Source organism: Sarcophilus harrisii, chromosome 4 (genome assembly GCF_902635505.1).
Source record: "Sarcophilus harrisii chromosome 4, mSarHar1.11, whole genome shotgun sequence".
NCBI lineage: Eukaryota > Metazoa > Chordata > Mammalia > Dasyuromorphia > Dasyuridae > Sarcophilus > Sarcophilus harrisii.
In genome coordinates this window covers 355,809,080-355,822,868 of record NC_045429.1, presented here as the reverse complement: position 1 = coordinate 355,822,868, position 13,789 = coordinate 355,809,080, and the positions used below count along the sequence as shown (strand labels likewise).

General features: G+C 40.4%; 2 protein-coding genes and 1 non-coding gene across 4 annotated transcripts; 1 reads left to right on the top strand and 2 right to left on the bottom strand.

Annotated features, from left to right (window-relative positions):
• Positions 1–2,490: 2,490 nt before the first annotated feature.
• TRNAM-CAU lies at positions 2,491–2,562 on the bottom strand. The gene has a single exon. It is a non-coding gene; the product is annotated as a tRNA-Met (tRNA).
• Positions 2,563–2,816: 254 nt separating this feature from the next.
• On the top strand, positions 2,817–11,291 carry ILF2 (interleukin enhancer binding factor 2). Of its 2 annotated transcripts, XM_003768016.4 has the most exons (14): positions 2,817–2,922; positions 3,941–4,000; positions 5,431–5,473; positions 5,879–5,983; positions 6,485–6,562; positions 7,125–7,227; positions 7,674–7,739; positions 8,010–8,126; positions 8,602–8,680; positions 8,925–9,012; positions 9,998–10,059; positions 10,156–10,270; positions 10,441–10,531; positions 10,714–11,291. In XM_003768016.4, the coding sequence occupies exons 1-14, from the start codon at positions 2,918–2,920 to the stop codon at positions 10,872–10,874; spliced, it is 1,173 nt and encodes a 390-aa protein (XP_003768064.1). In that variant the 5' UTR covers positions 2,817–2,917; the 3' UTR covers positions 10,875–11,291. The 2 variants fall into 2 exon arrangements, with proteins under 2 accessions (XP_003768064.1, XP_031822460.1); XM_031966600.1 differs by lacking the exon at positions 5,431–5,473 and having other exon boundaries at positions 2,825–2,922.
• SNAPIN (SNAP associated protein) lies at positions 10,889–13,502 on the bottom strand. The gene is made up of 4 exons (XM_003768015.4): positions 13,314–13,502; positions 12,990–13,036; positions 12,683–12,801; positions 10,889–12,162 (listed from the first exon to the last, which is right to left on the bottom strand). The coding sequence occupies exons 1-4, from the start codon at positions 13,454–13,456 to the stop codon at positions 12,061–12,063; spliced, it is 411 nt and encodes a 136-aa protein (XP_003768063.1). The 5' UTR covers positions 13,457–13,502; the 3' UTR covers positions 10,889–12,060.
• Between the last annotated feature and the right edge of the window lie 287 nt (positions 13,503–13,789).

Sequence of the window (13,789 nt, the reverse complement as noted above, 5' to 3'; positions counted from 1 at the left end):
GAGCCATCTGCACCCAGAGAGAGGACTGTGGGAACTGAATATGGGATCACAACAGTATTTTCACCTTTTTTGATTGTTGTTTGCTTGCTTTTTGTTTTCTTTCTCATTTGCTTTTTTAAATTTGATTTGTCTTGTGCAGCATTATAAATGTGGAAATATGTATGGAAGAATTGCACGTTTAACATTTTGGACTACTTGCAGTCTAGGGGAGAGGGTGGGGGAAGGGAGAAAAATTTGGAATACAAGATTTGCAAGGGTGAATGTTGATAACTATCTTTGCATATATTTTGAAAATAAAAAACTATTATTTAAAAACATTAATATAACCAATTTAAAAAAGGAAAAAAAAATCAGTATTACTCTGTACAATGTTCTCTTGGTTGGTTTACTTCATTTGCATCAATTAATGTAAGTGTAGGTTTTTCTGAAATCATCCTGCTTGTTATTTCTCATAGCACAATAATATTCCGTTGTAATCATATACTACAGTTTGTTTAATCGTTCCCCAATTGATGGGCATCCTTTTGATTTCCAATTCTTATCCACTTCAAAAAGAACTGGTATAAATATTTTTTGTACAAATTTACCCCTTTTTTGGGGGATGTTTTTAGGATACAGACTTAGCAATGATATTGCTGCATTAAAGAGTATAGACACAGTTTTATAATCCTTTGGGTAATGTTCCAAATAGCTCTCCAGAATGGTTGGATCAGTTCACAACTCCACCAATAGTACATTAGTGTTTCACTTTTCCTACATCCCCTCCAACATCCAAATTTTCCTTTTTTGTCATATTAGCCACTCTAATGGGTATGAGGTGCTGGTGCAGAGTTGTTTTAATTTATATTTCTCATAGGACTAGATTACTTTGATTTCTTTGAAAGCTTCCTGTTCATATCTTTTTCTTAACACTAATAACAATAAAATAATAATAATAGTGTTTCTATAACCTTTTAAGGGTTTGCACTTCATAAGTGTTAGTTCATATTATCTCATTTGATCCTCATTTTGAAAGGTAAATGCTTTTATTATTTTATAGATGAGAAAACTGAGACAGATGGAAATTAAAACTAAATTAATTAGTAATTGCCCGAGGCTAGTAATGACACTCCCCCTCTCCTTTCCCTCTCTCTCTCTCCTCCTATTCTATCTCTCTCTGCTTCTCTTTCTTTTGCCCGCCTACTCCTCCCCAGTTTGCCGGATACTTCCATCTAAATGTCCCATAGATATTTCAAAGTTGACCTGTTCAAATCAGAATTCATTTCCTCATCCCCTAAATCCTCTTTTTCTTATACCTTCCCTATTTCTGTGAAGTGCATCAATCAGGTTTACAATCTTGACTCTCCACTTTGTAGATTCATTAGCACTTCTTTTGCCTCTTCCCTTCCCTCCCGTTAATACCCTCTTTTCCTCTCATATCAACGATTTCAAACCTTCCTAATTGGTTTCTCTGCATCCAGGCTCTCCCTTTGATAATCTCTCCCCCACACAATACCAAATGATTAATACTAAAGCACAGATCTGATTAAGTCACTTCCACGCTCAAGGAACTTCAGTGGCTCCCCATGGTCTCTAAGATAAAATACCAACGCTCCTGTTTGGCATCTGAAGCCTTTCTGCAAGCTGACTCCAACTTGGCTTGTCAGGCTTCTGTCATTCTCTCCTCTCCAACAGCATTATGTATTTGCTGTATAAATTCTCATGCTTTATGAGCCTTTCAGGCTCAGGTTAAGAGCTGCTTTCTACAAGAAATCATTCCTGAACCCCCAGTTATTATCCCCTCCCACAGCATGACTTTATATTTGTCGGTAAATATGTTTTTACTTATTTGCGTACATGCTTTCCTTCAATAGAAGGTAAGTTCTTGAGGTCAGGGTCGGCTTCGTTTTTATTTTTGTATCACATCTTCAACTGGCCCCAGGGCTTAGTAAACAGTAGGTGCTTAATAAATACTAGTTTAAATGAATTCTTTGCTCAGCCTCTTTGCCACCTTAGTTTATTCCTCTGGCTTCGGTTTGCTTTCTAGTCTTCCATTTCTTCATACCTGTCTTGGGAGCCCTCTCTTTTTCTTTAAATTCTATACTTTCCGAGGCTCGGTCTTCTTTCCTTTCAGCCTCGTTTTCTTCCTCTCTTGCTTAAAAACCTCTTAATTTTACTGCGACATATTTCACATGTATAGGACTGCTTGCCATCTAGGGGAGGGGAGGGAGGGAGGGAGGGGAAAAGTCGGAATAGAAGTGAGTGCAAGGGATAATGTTGTAAAAAAAATTACCCTGGCATATGTTCTGTCAATAAAAAGTATAATTATTTAAAAAAAAAAAAAAAAAGAGAGAGGGAGAATAAAAAATAAAATAAAAACCTCATTTATGTGGCTTAATTCAGACAAATAACACACGTGTTGCTATTTATGTTCTATATTATCCCTTTTTTTCTTCAAAATAATGTTATTACAAAGGTGAAGGGGAGAAGAAAAAAACAGAAAAATATCTCTAGCAGAGGATGGTTTCGATCCATCGACCTCTGGGTTATGGGCCCAGCACGCTTCCGCTGCGCCACTCTGCTAGTTAGTAACAAGGCCGGCTAAATCCTATATAGAGTGTAGAAACGTTGCTTGTGCGTACGCTAGCATTGTGCTATTCTTTCATACAGCGCCTCCTGTCGAATGTTCTACAGATAGTTCCAGTCTCCCTTTCTCGTCAAACTAACTCTCATTGGCCGTTTCCCAGTATAGCAGGCTCTCCTAATGGCTAATATTCTGCTTGCCCGATGAAACCAATGGGCATAGACTATGGGATGACGCCAGAGCCAATAGCGACTGCTCTTATTGGAACGTGCCGGCAAGCGGTCTCTCCGGTTGTTGGCTTCTCAGAGGAAGGGGCGGTTGGCGGGGCCTCCATTGTTCAGGACTGTAGGAGCCATGAGGTGAGAAGCGGGGGGTTCTAGGGGAGACCTGATGCGGGGGCTGAGGACCGAGGCCGGAGGCAGCGAGACCAGAGCACCGGGAAGCTGGAGGGCCCGAGAGCCCCGGAGTTGGCCGGATCCCTAAGCTCTCTTAGGCCGCGTTGGGGGAGGGATGGACTCATGGCAGAACCCTGGATTTTTTTGGGGGAGGGGGAACCCAAGGGATCTCTTCCCTCCTAAGGCTGAGGGCGTCGCGTCCCCGGCTCTGGGGACCGGGAAAGCAGAGCGCCTGGAGCCCTTCCCCCCGGTGTCACCTCCTGCAAGGAAGCCTTTCCCTAGTAGCTCCCATTCATCTTGACTTTCTCTTCCAGCGGTCTTGTAAGGCAGTAATGAACATGAAAATTCCATTCAAACTAAATACAAAATAGCTGGGAATAAATCCATCAAATCTACAAATGCTTCTATGCCGATTCAATTACAGAGTGTTAATGAACATAAAAAATAACTTCCATAACCGGAGGAACGTTCCTTTTCGCGGCCGGGCCCTGCCAATAGAACAACACTACTACCAGAGTTCATTTACGGGCTTAATTCGATATCGATCAAACTGTCCATGCCCGCCTTCCTTCCCCGGCAAAACGAACGTAAGCCCCTTGAGGGGTGGAGCTGCTTCTCGGCGTCCTCAGCGTCCACACCTCCTTGCCCTGGGAGGGAACTCTCAGTAAGGCATTAGCCCTGCTAATTGCCACCGATTAGTGGCACGGAAGAAGCCGATTCCCTTGTCCAGCATTATATGGCCAGTATGGATTCAGAAATAAGCATGTTGTCAAAACAAAAAAAATCAATAAAAGAGATTTAAAAAAATAAATGCTTGTTGAGTTGAATGTTTGAGAGGCTGGGTAAGCAGGCTTCTCATTGAATTAAATTGGATTATAACATGGAGAAAAGAAACGGGTGGGAGATGATAATAAATTAATGTATGGTGAGCGTGTTTCGGCTTTCTTCACTCTGCATAACAATTTGCTTGTCTTATTTATAGGGGTGATAGAGGCCGAGGTCGCGGAGGGCGATTTGGCTCCAGGGGAGGACCAGGAGGAGGGTTAGTACCATTTTTACGCACCAGATGAATGTGTGTTTTCCATTACCTGATCCAAAGCCTCTTATAATAGAGGCTTTGGAATGGGTAAATAATATTGCTTGCTTTTTTTGTGAAATCATAATCTGTCTGCGAGCTTTCCTTTGGCACTGATATCTCCCATTTATCCCCTTTTCTGTATTCTGTAAATTCAATATAATACATATATATGTATATTATGTATATGTATTCAATATATATGTATTCAAAATTCAGATCCTAATTACATCTTCCCCAAATTATTGTAATCATAATTGAGTTCTCTGCTTCTTGTCTCTCTCATCTGCACCTTTGAAATTGATATTCCAAATAAGGACTCCTATTCAAAAATCTTTAATATCTCCATGTGCAAACTCTGCTTTGATGTTTAAAGCCTTTCACAATCTGGCTCCCTCTAACCTTTCCAGTTTTATTTCATATTCTTTTTTACTCTCTCCCTTTTCTAGTCAAATTGGCTTTGTAGCTATTTAGTGTGTACAACATTTCATTTCCTGACTATGTGCCTTTGCATAGATGGTTCTCTGGGTCTGGGATGTTCTCCTCATCTCTACTTTTTAGAGTCTCTAACTTTTTTCAGAGCTTTATAAATTCAAGGGCTACTCCTATAAATCTTTCCTGATCCCCATCTCTCTTTTTCTCTAGTTGCTAATATCTTCTCTCTTGATAATGATTTTTGATTTTGCTTGTGCACATGTCAACATTCTCTTCCCTACCACCTCACTTCCCTAGTGAGACTATAAGATAGGGATGGGATTGGTAGGGAAGGCAGGGATGATTTAAGAGGTATCTTACATATATGGTTAATATTTGTTGAATTGTTCCTGTAATGAGTTGATTTTTATTTCATTTCCACTATACTGAGAGATATATCTCAGATGACCTTTTTGCCAGTTCAGGGCAGATTTCTAGTGGCTATAAAGATGTTAGCTCATTTACTACATGTGGATGATAATATATATCCTGGACTACAAGCTCATATGGGTGAGTGGGTGTGAAGATAGTGTAAATTTTTAATATGGCTTATTAAGTCTTCACACAGTATTACCAATGCTCTGAGCATTTGATGTTTTAATCTTATCAGAATAAGGTTCTATAAATGACATACGGAAATTAGGAATCTTAAGCTCTGTATTCTTAACACTTGAGGTTTTTTTTTTTTTTTTTTTTTTTTTTTAATATGTAGAACTTGGTTTAAGTGTGGATATATTAAGTCATGATAAAGGAATAGCCTTATCTTTTACTGGATAACAAAAATGAGTTTTTTTCTTATTTAAAAATTTTCTTTTTCTGGTGCTTTCTTTATTTTGTATATACTTTCTTTTTGCAGATGTGTTAGAAAGTCCAGTACTTGTAGTTATGGGAAATGACCTTTTTTTTTTTTTTTTTTTTTAAAGGTTCAGGCCATTTGTGCCACACATCCCATTTGATTTCTATGTGGTGAGTTTGGTACTTTGACTTAATGTGGGTCTCTGATGTTTAATCACAAATTCATTTGGGCAGAAAGATAGTTTGGGAGAAGAGTTTGAGGTCCACTTATATTTTCTTTTACACAGAAAAAGACTGTGTAGCTATTGGCCAAAATTCATGATCACTTTTGTTTTTGCCTTTGTGGACACTTTGAGTTTTCTTTTCCTTGATCTATCAATGAGATGTGAGGATATTTTGGAAGGTAGAGATTGTTGACTATATATAAATTATTACTATAGAATTTTACTGCTTTTATTTCTTTTGGATGTCTGGTAAAATATAGTTAACTCTTTTTCAGCATTTATTGTTATGTGTAATTTGTTGTAGCAATTGTTGTGATTCCTCTAATTTCATTTCAACTTCTTTCTGGTTCAGTGTGAAATGGCCTTCCCCAGAGTCAAACCTGCACCTGATGAAACCACCTTCAGTGAGGCTTTGCTGAAGAGGAATCAGGATCTTGCTCCCAACTCTGCTGAACAGGTTTGTTCTATAGAGCTTCTCAGTGCTTTCCCTTATAGTTTATTACAAATAGCTGCAGCTGGTGTTGGGAATAGTTGCAGACTTACCCTTGGTTGTTCCAAGGGTAAGAGTACAGAGAACATTTTGGGTGGAAGAAGATATTGAGAAGAAAGAAGTGAATTTGATTTTCCTAAAGTGTAGGTCCAACTATATTTCTTCCCTACTCAGTAACTCTCTATTGCCTGTAGAATCAAATATATATATTTATATATAAGTTCTTTTTAGCTTTTAAAATAATACATTACTCTCCTTGCACTCTGTAGTCTAGCCAAACTGAAATTGCTATATCTTCAATAACAATTTGAGTCTTGATGAGATCCTAGAGTAATGTGTTTTTCACGTCCTGATACCTGGGGTTGTACAACTCATAATGTCTAATTCATCTGTGCAGGTGCTGTTGACACACTTTTGGTGATTTTTTTTTTTTAACCTTGAGTTTTTATATTTTATGTTGTTTATCAGGCATCCATTCTTTCTCTGGTAACAAAAATCAACAATGTCATTGACAACCTGATTGTGGCTCCTGGAACCTTTGAAGTGGTAAGTTTTTGTTGATTGAGTCCCAAGAGGAAGATAGCCTTAAATTCTTGACAATTTCCTTTGTTTGCCCTTACACCTAGCTTTTATATGGTATGTTACATATGTTACCTCATTTGATCACAACAGTAATAGGTGACATTATTCCTACTTTGCAAATATGGAAACTGAGGCTAAGATATCATAAAGTGATTTGCCAAAGGTCATACAGCTAGTAAGCATCTGAAGTGGAATTTAAATTCAGATTTCCTGATTTCAAATCCAACGCTAGTCACTTATATCACCTCTAAGAAAAATAACAGTGGAATCTACTATTCTTTGTATCGATTGATAGGATAAATAGTACTGTTACAGATTATCTGTAATATATGAGGTTTAAATATAATTTTTATTTATAACATGGATACTTTTTTTGTTTTAAGATATTATATGACCATTATTAGCAAGATTAAGATATACTATGTATAACATACTATGTAAAAAAAAAAAAGTTAAATTAGACCTTTTTCTCCTCTCTATTTGTACTTTTATTGTTTTAGTAGTTCTTTTTCTCTCTTTCCAACAGCAAATTGAAGAGGTCCGGCAAGTAGGATCTTACAAGAAAGGGACAATGACCACAGGGCATAACGTGGCTGATCTGGTAGTGATCCTGAAGATCCTTCCCACATGTGAGTGACAGGCTTCTTGGTCTTGTGAACCAGCTGGGACTGGGTTTGAGGCATTGGGAGTTCAAGGTCCAAATTGCTAGAAGAGATACTTTGGGGAAGAAAAGGGATCGGGAGAAGTTGGAGGGGAAAAGGAAGTTGTGATTATTTAATTTGAAGGAAGACTAGAATATCATATCAGGAATGTTGTAACTGATGTTAACTGAAAAAAAGTAAAAAAAACTTGGAAATGGGAATAGGATTTGGGAAACAGAGCTGAGTATTGTTGGAAGTGCTGGAGGCTGGAATATTTTGAGCTGTGAATTTATTTTCTTGTCAGCACTAAAGATAATCCTTTCTAATGCTTTGTTTTCTAGGCATGATGTATAAGTAAAGTACTAAGCGATCTGTAGAAATAACAGGTACTGGTATTAGAAGATTATTTATTTTCTCCTTTTCTTTTTGTGTAGTGGAAGCTGTTGCAGCCTTGGGCAACAAAGTGGTGGAGAGTCTTAGAGCACAAGATCCTGCAGAAGGTTTGGCCTTATTATAGAATATATATTGAATTCCCATTGGTACTAGGCCTTATATGGAATGCATATACAAATCATTCAGATTAGGCAAACAAAACCATCAGAACTGTGAAAATTGGTTCCCTGGTTCAACCAGCTTCATGCTTTGTTTTCAGTTCTCATTCTGAACTCTCCTACAGAATTACTTGAAAAGGTGACTTTTTCCCACTCTCATCCTCCTCTCCTCCCAAATCTTGCCCATCTGATAGACTTTCATTTGTTTTGTTTCTTCAGTTTTGACTATGCTGACCAATGAAACCGGCTTTGAGATCAGCTCCGCTGATGCCACTGTGAAGATCCTTATTACAACAGTGCCACCTAATCTTCGAAAGCTGGACCCAGAACTACATTGTAAGTCAAGCTCCTCCTTGGCCAGGGAGTTTTGTTTGTGACCTAGAAGCATTGGGTACAGCTGAGCTCGCTGTTTGCTATTCAGCAGGCTCGATATTATGTTCTCTCTACTTGTGTTTGACTTACCCTGTGACTGAAGAGGTCATTGAATTTCTTATGTGCCTTCTTACATGATCTTTGTAAATCTTGGGCAGGTATGCCTACCCACTGGGAAAATTTTATAAGTGAGAATTTATATGAGAGTGGTTCAAAGACTGAATAGGAAAAGTAATAAAGGAAATCTTTGGGAAAGTTTATAACTTAAAAATTGTGGAGTAGCTGTTTTGTTCCCTAGATTGAGAAATCAAGGAAGGAGCAAGTTTGAGATGCCTTTCCTTTCCCCAGTGACTTAAGTTTTGTGGCAATGGAATTAGTTTGCTTATAAGACAGTGTGTTTATTTAACATATCAGCCTGATCCTTCTTTTTCTTTCCCAGTGGACATCAAGGTTCTGCAGAGTGCCTTGGCGGCCATTCGGCACGCTCGCTGGTTTGAAGAGAATGCTTCTCAGTCTACGTAAGTTACCTACTCAATGAAGTTACCTCAATCCTTTTGTCATTTTTTATATCAGTAATGATACAGAGGTTGTGGGGGATAGTAGATATCACTGAAATCAACTCTGGGCATTTGTCATTTTTACTTTTTGCAACATAAAAATGAGACTTCTGGTAGTTAACTCTCTTGAGTATTGTGTCTAGCATTTAAAAGGTTTGGGTTCAATATATTAGCCCTTCTGATATAGGGTTCCTTTTCCCCTTAGTGTGAAAGTTCTCATCCGGCTACTAAAGGATTTGAGGATTCGATTCCCAGGCTTTGAACCTCTCACACCTTGGATCCTTGACCTTTTGGTAGGTAAAGGAAGGGACAGTTAAATTTTTTATTTATATATTTATACATATTGGTTAAGAGTGTTGGGATTAGTGTTGGGAAGATCAGTTTGTCTGCTATCATATATTCTGTGATCTTTGTCACTTCATTTTACTCCCTTAATCAGTTTCCTCATTTGCAAAATGGTTATAATAATGTACATACCTTATGAAGTTGTCATTAAGACAAATGTGATTATGTATGTATGAATGTAAAGCATTTTTGCATTGCCTTAAGGGTTATATAAATGGTAGATGTTTATCATGTGCAAGACAGTACCTCCCCTCATAGAACTTAACTGTAATAGGAAAATGACACCAGCTCAGAGAACTATAATATATTGTGTGATGTACATTTTCGAGGGTACAATCTGATCTGGGGAATGGGTGGAAGAAGGGAGAGAATTTGGAACTCAAAATTTAAATATTGCAAAAAGAAATGTATTCCTGGCACAGAAAACTACAGCCTAAAGCAAAATGAAAGAATGAACATAGCGTTTTCAGGAGTGTTCATGGTTGGCTAGTCTAGAAAGTATGGAAATAACATGAGAGAAGACTATAAGATGGGGTGTTGTCAGATGGTGGAGCTTTGGATGACCAGGCCAAGGGGTTTGAACTTGATTCAAAAGGGAATAGGGAACAACAAAGGTGACAGCTGAAGTTCTGTGTATTTATTAAAAGTGGCAACTTTGAAAGCCATCCAAATCTCAGGAAATTAGTAAAGACTTAAAAGTCAGACTGTGGACAAATAAATTATGATCCATTGTTGATAGTATTGTGGACAGAATGGACTTAAGGAGTTCTTGTTTTCGAGGTATAGCTACCTAGAAACAATATTTGTTTGAGAAAGATTCTGCTCATCATTTGTCTCACCTAACTATACTATAAAGCCTTTAGGCAAGTTTGAATGGAAATTTGTCAGTTTGGTCTCTTAAGTTCTTCCTAGCAAATGTTTTCTCTTTTCCAGGGCCACTATGCTGTAATGAACAATCCTACCAGACAGCCCTTAGCCCTCAATGTGGCTTACAGGTACAGAGAATGCTTCTCCCAGGAACTAAACTGATTTCCTTAGAATGAGTGATGACCTATCTTTTCTGACCGACCCTACTTGCCCTTATATCTTAGGCGATGCCTTCAGATTCTGGCTGCTGGATTGTTTCTTCCTGGTTCAGTAGGGATTACTGACCCCTGTGAAAGTGGTAACTTCCGAGTACACACAGTCATGACCCTGGAACAACAGGTAATAAAAAATAGAAAATTTGTGGAACCTTGGCCCCTGACTGAATTTGGGGGGATTAAAGTGGCCAGTGGAATCACTGAAGCAGACTGAAGCCACCAGCTGTGGCTTCAAGCTTCTTACTCCACCTTGGCAAACATCTTTTGATTGATCTTTATTTTTGTTCCATTCAGGACATGGTATGCTATACGGCCCAGACCTTGGTTCGGATCTTGTCACACGGAGGATATAGGAAGATCCTTGGCCAGGAGGGTGATGCCAGTTGTGAGTGTATATTAGAGCTAAGTACTTCTTACTGAGTTTAGATAGCAAATAGGCTTTTGAGGAGACATGCAGATATAACTGCCAGTGTCTTACAAAAGGGTATATTTTGTCTCTTAGAACAAAACAGATTTCCCTCATTCAGCTTCCTGAGGTGGTCTTAATTCCACCTCTTTTCTTTTTAGATCTTGCCTCAGAAATGTCTACCTGGGATGGGGTGATAGTGACACCTTCTGAAAAGGCATATGAGAAGCCTCCAGAAAAGAAGGAAGGTGAAGAAGAGGAAGAGAATGCAGAGGAGCCACCTCAAGGAGAGGAAGAAGAGAGCATGGAAACCCAAGAGTGATTTCTTCTGGTTTTGTCTCTGCTGCCAAAGGCAAGGCAACCGGCATCCCCTGTGGAGCCTGGTAGTGGCCTGTGTAAGGGTGAGGGTATCGTGGGAAGAAAAAATAAGGCTGCAAATCCTCTGGAAGCTGTGGAGAAAGAAGCATTGTCTTGTAGGTGATTTGATGCTCCCTTGATTCAGCGACAGGAGTCTCAGATTTGTGGCCTCTGCCACAAAGGGAAGGTATCGGCCTTCCTGCATTTTTTTCTTTTATAGATTAACACACACCCCTAATCCCTTCACAGAACCACCAACTCTGGAAATCCCACAAAGACCAAAATCTTCCAGAATTTTTTTGTTGAAATTGTGAACTGTTAGTGTCTGAAAGTTGTTTGTTTGTTTTTTATTTAGAAACTATTAAAAAGTGTTTCCTTCTAAGATTCTTTTCCTTCCTGCAGCTAACAATGTTGGAACTTCCCTCTTTGCTTGTTTTTGATATTTACTTTATAGGCTTCTTGCCAAATTATAACTTGGAGAAAGAGATGCTAATCCATTGTAACACTCCCCTTCTCTTTTCCTTAGTCCCTTCCAGGCAAGTGTACAGTAATGATTGGAAATTTGACTGATTCCAGAGGGAGAGGCACAGAAAATATCTTCAAAAACTTAAATTTATCCTGGAGTAAACCTAAATACAGTATTACAGCATTAATACTCTGATATTTATTGAATTATACAATTATAGAAATGCTACTGTGGCAGCTGAAAGCTAGTGCAATCAATAGAAAGATGGGCAAGGCTTCCTCACCAAGATCCTTCCCCCTCAAACCTCAGTGCAAGCAAAAGAGTAGACGTCTCTGTGAGAGAAGCTGTTCAGGAACCAGCAACTTAGCACCTAGGAGGAACAGTGCCACCCAGGGTCATTCATTGATTCAGGGTGCTGGAGTATGCAGCTTTTCCATTTATAAATTTGCATTCTTTATAAATAGCTCTTTAGAAACAAGAATATTTATCAACTGATTCTCATGGAACCTTTTCAACCAGAATTTAGTCAAGGGGCTATTTCTGGGGTTCCAATCTAAATGGTTAATCTAGCTCCAAGTGCTCCAAGTCAGTACAGATTCAGTGTCTTCTAGAATCACAGTTGAAGTCTAAAGTTTGAAGCAGGGCAATTAGCAGGGATGGCTTCTGGTTCAACTTCTGAGAAGCATTATTTGCTTGGGGAACCAGAAGGGTAACCCCCAGACTCCAGCATGGCCCGCCGTCGAATGTTCTCCTTGGCAACACTGTGATTCAACCGTCTCAACCGCTCCTGAAAGAAGGAAAAAACTTGAGTTCTGGCAGCAGGATTAAAATCTTCCTAAAAGATCTTTGTTTCACCTAATTGTTCACAAGATCAAACTAAGTTTGGCACTGGGCATCTTAACTTATGTATTTTTTTTGGGGGGGGTGACCTCAAAGTCAAAAATATGTTCTCCACAAAAGTTCAAATCCTACTTAACATAAGCTAGATGACAAGAGAAAACTAACCCCATGCAATTTAGATTATAAATTACAAGTGAAACGCTGATCTATATTTGTGGAGGATTCTTCTCCCCGCCCCCCCAATGTTCTACTGAACCAGATCTATTTCATTGTCTTGAAATCGGCAGATCCTGATTTTGAATTCTAACAAGGAACACAGTTTTCCCATCTGTTAAGTTTTAAAATCTTGATGCTTTTAATAGTTTGGAAAACTGCCTCCTCTTCAATAACTTGGAGGTGATAGACAACTGAGGATGTTGCAAAACCATAATAGAAACCAAAAAGTGGGTGTCGTGGGATTCCCTTACCTGAGCATTCTGTAGGATGTTATTCACCAAAACCACCCGTCTCCTGGCATTAAGGAGCTTCTTCACGTAGGGATCCAGATCCAAAGCTACCTTCTGGTCTTCATTGATTCTGCAGAGTTCTGAAGGGCAAAAAGGAAAGGGGGCACAGCCGGGGGAAGCCTCCGCTGAGGCAGACTGGTAACCTTCCCGCAGTGCTAGCTCTGGGGGGCTAGTCAAGGGGTAGTGCACAGGACATCCTAGCCTCCAACGGGGTTATGCACCCAAATACAGGCACTGGGGATATACAGACTCGGAGGCGTCCGCTTACCTGTGGCCAAATTGTCGATCTGTTCCCGCAGCTCCACCTGACTCTCCCTGCAAAGGGGGACAAGGCCCAGCTCCGCTCAGTCTCCGCCCGCTCGCCCATCGCCCTAGGGCCTGGCCTGGGCAGACCGAGGCAGAGCTGCAGCCGGCCTCGCCCCGGCTCCGACTCCAGCCCCACCCCACCCTCCCGCGGCCTTGCCCCCGAGGTCTAGAGACCCACCACCAGCCTCCATCCCTCGCCCTTTCCATCCCGCCCCGGGGGTCCGGCGCGCCGGACAGACCCGCCCCCTTCCCACCTCCCGAGAAGCCCAACCCGCCCCGCTCGCACCGAACCGCGTGCACGTGGGAGTCGAGCTGCTGCACGGCGGGTCGTAGGAACTCCAGGAGCCCTTCGGCGAACAGGTCCCGGCCCGAGGGCCCGGCCACAGGGGTGCCAGCTCCCGACACTGCGGCGGAGCTCACCCCCGCCATCTCCTGCACTCAGAAACCGGAACCCTCGCGAGGGCCGCCGGGAGCCAACGGGATCCTTTAAAAGACGTCTTCCGCGAGGGGGCGCCTGGAAGTCGCCGTCTTCGCCAGGAACGCTGGGGCTTCTGGGAAATGTAGTTTCTGAGATTTAAAAGGGATAGGAAGGGACTGGATAAGATGCGGTGTAGATACAGTTTTCACCCAGGCACACGGGGGCTGTAATTCATGTATTTTGTTGGGGTTTCAAATTCGTTTTTATTGTTCTTATCTCTTGTTTACACATCCATCTATATTTTTCTAACAAAGAATAAAAAGGAGAGAAGAAAATCCAGCAAA

Excerpts from the sequence above, each read along its gene's own strand:
- ILF2 (XM_003768016.4), top strand. Across the intron at positions 8,127-8,601 it reads GCTGGACCCAGAACTACATT|TGGACATCAAGGTTCTGCAG; the intron begins GTAAGTCAAGCT and ends TTTCTTTCCCAG. Across the intron at positions 10,060-10,155 it reads GCCCTCAATGTGGCTTACAG|GCGATGCCTTCAGATTCTGG; the intron begins GTACAGAGAATG and ends CTTATATCTTAG.
- SNAPIN (XM_003768015.4), bottom strand. The coding sequence starts at position 13,456 with ATGGCGGGGGTGAGCTCCGCCGCAGTGTCGGGAGCTGGCACCCCTGTG. Across the intron at positions 12,802-12,989 it reads GATCGACAATTTGGCCACAG|AACTCTGCAGAATCAATGAA; the intron begins GTAAGCGGACGC and ends TTTGCCCTTCAG. Across the intron at positions 12,163-12,682 it reads ACATCCTACAGAATGCTCAG|GAGCGGTTGAGACGGTTGAA; the intron begins GTAAGGGAATCC and ends TCCTTCTTTCAG.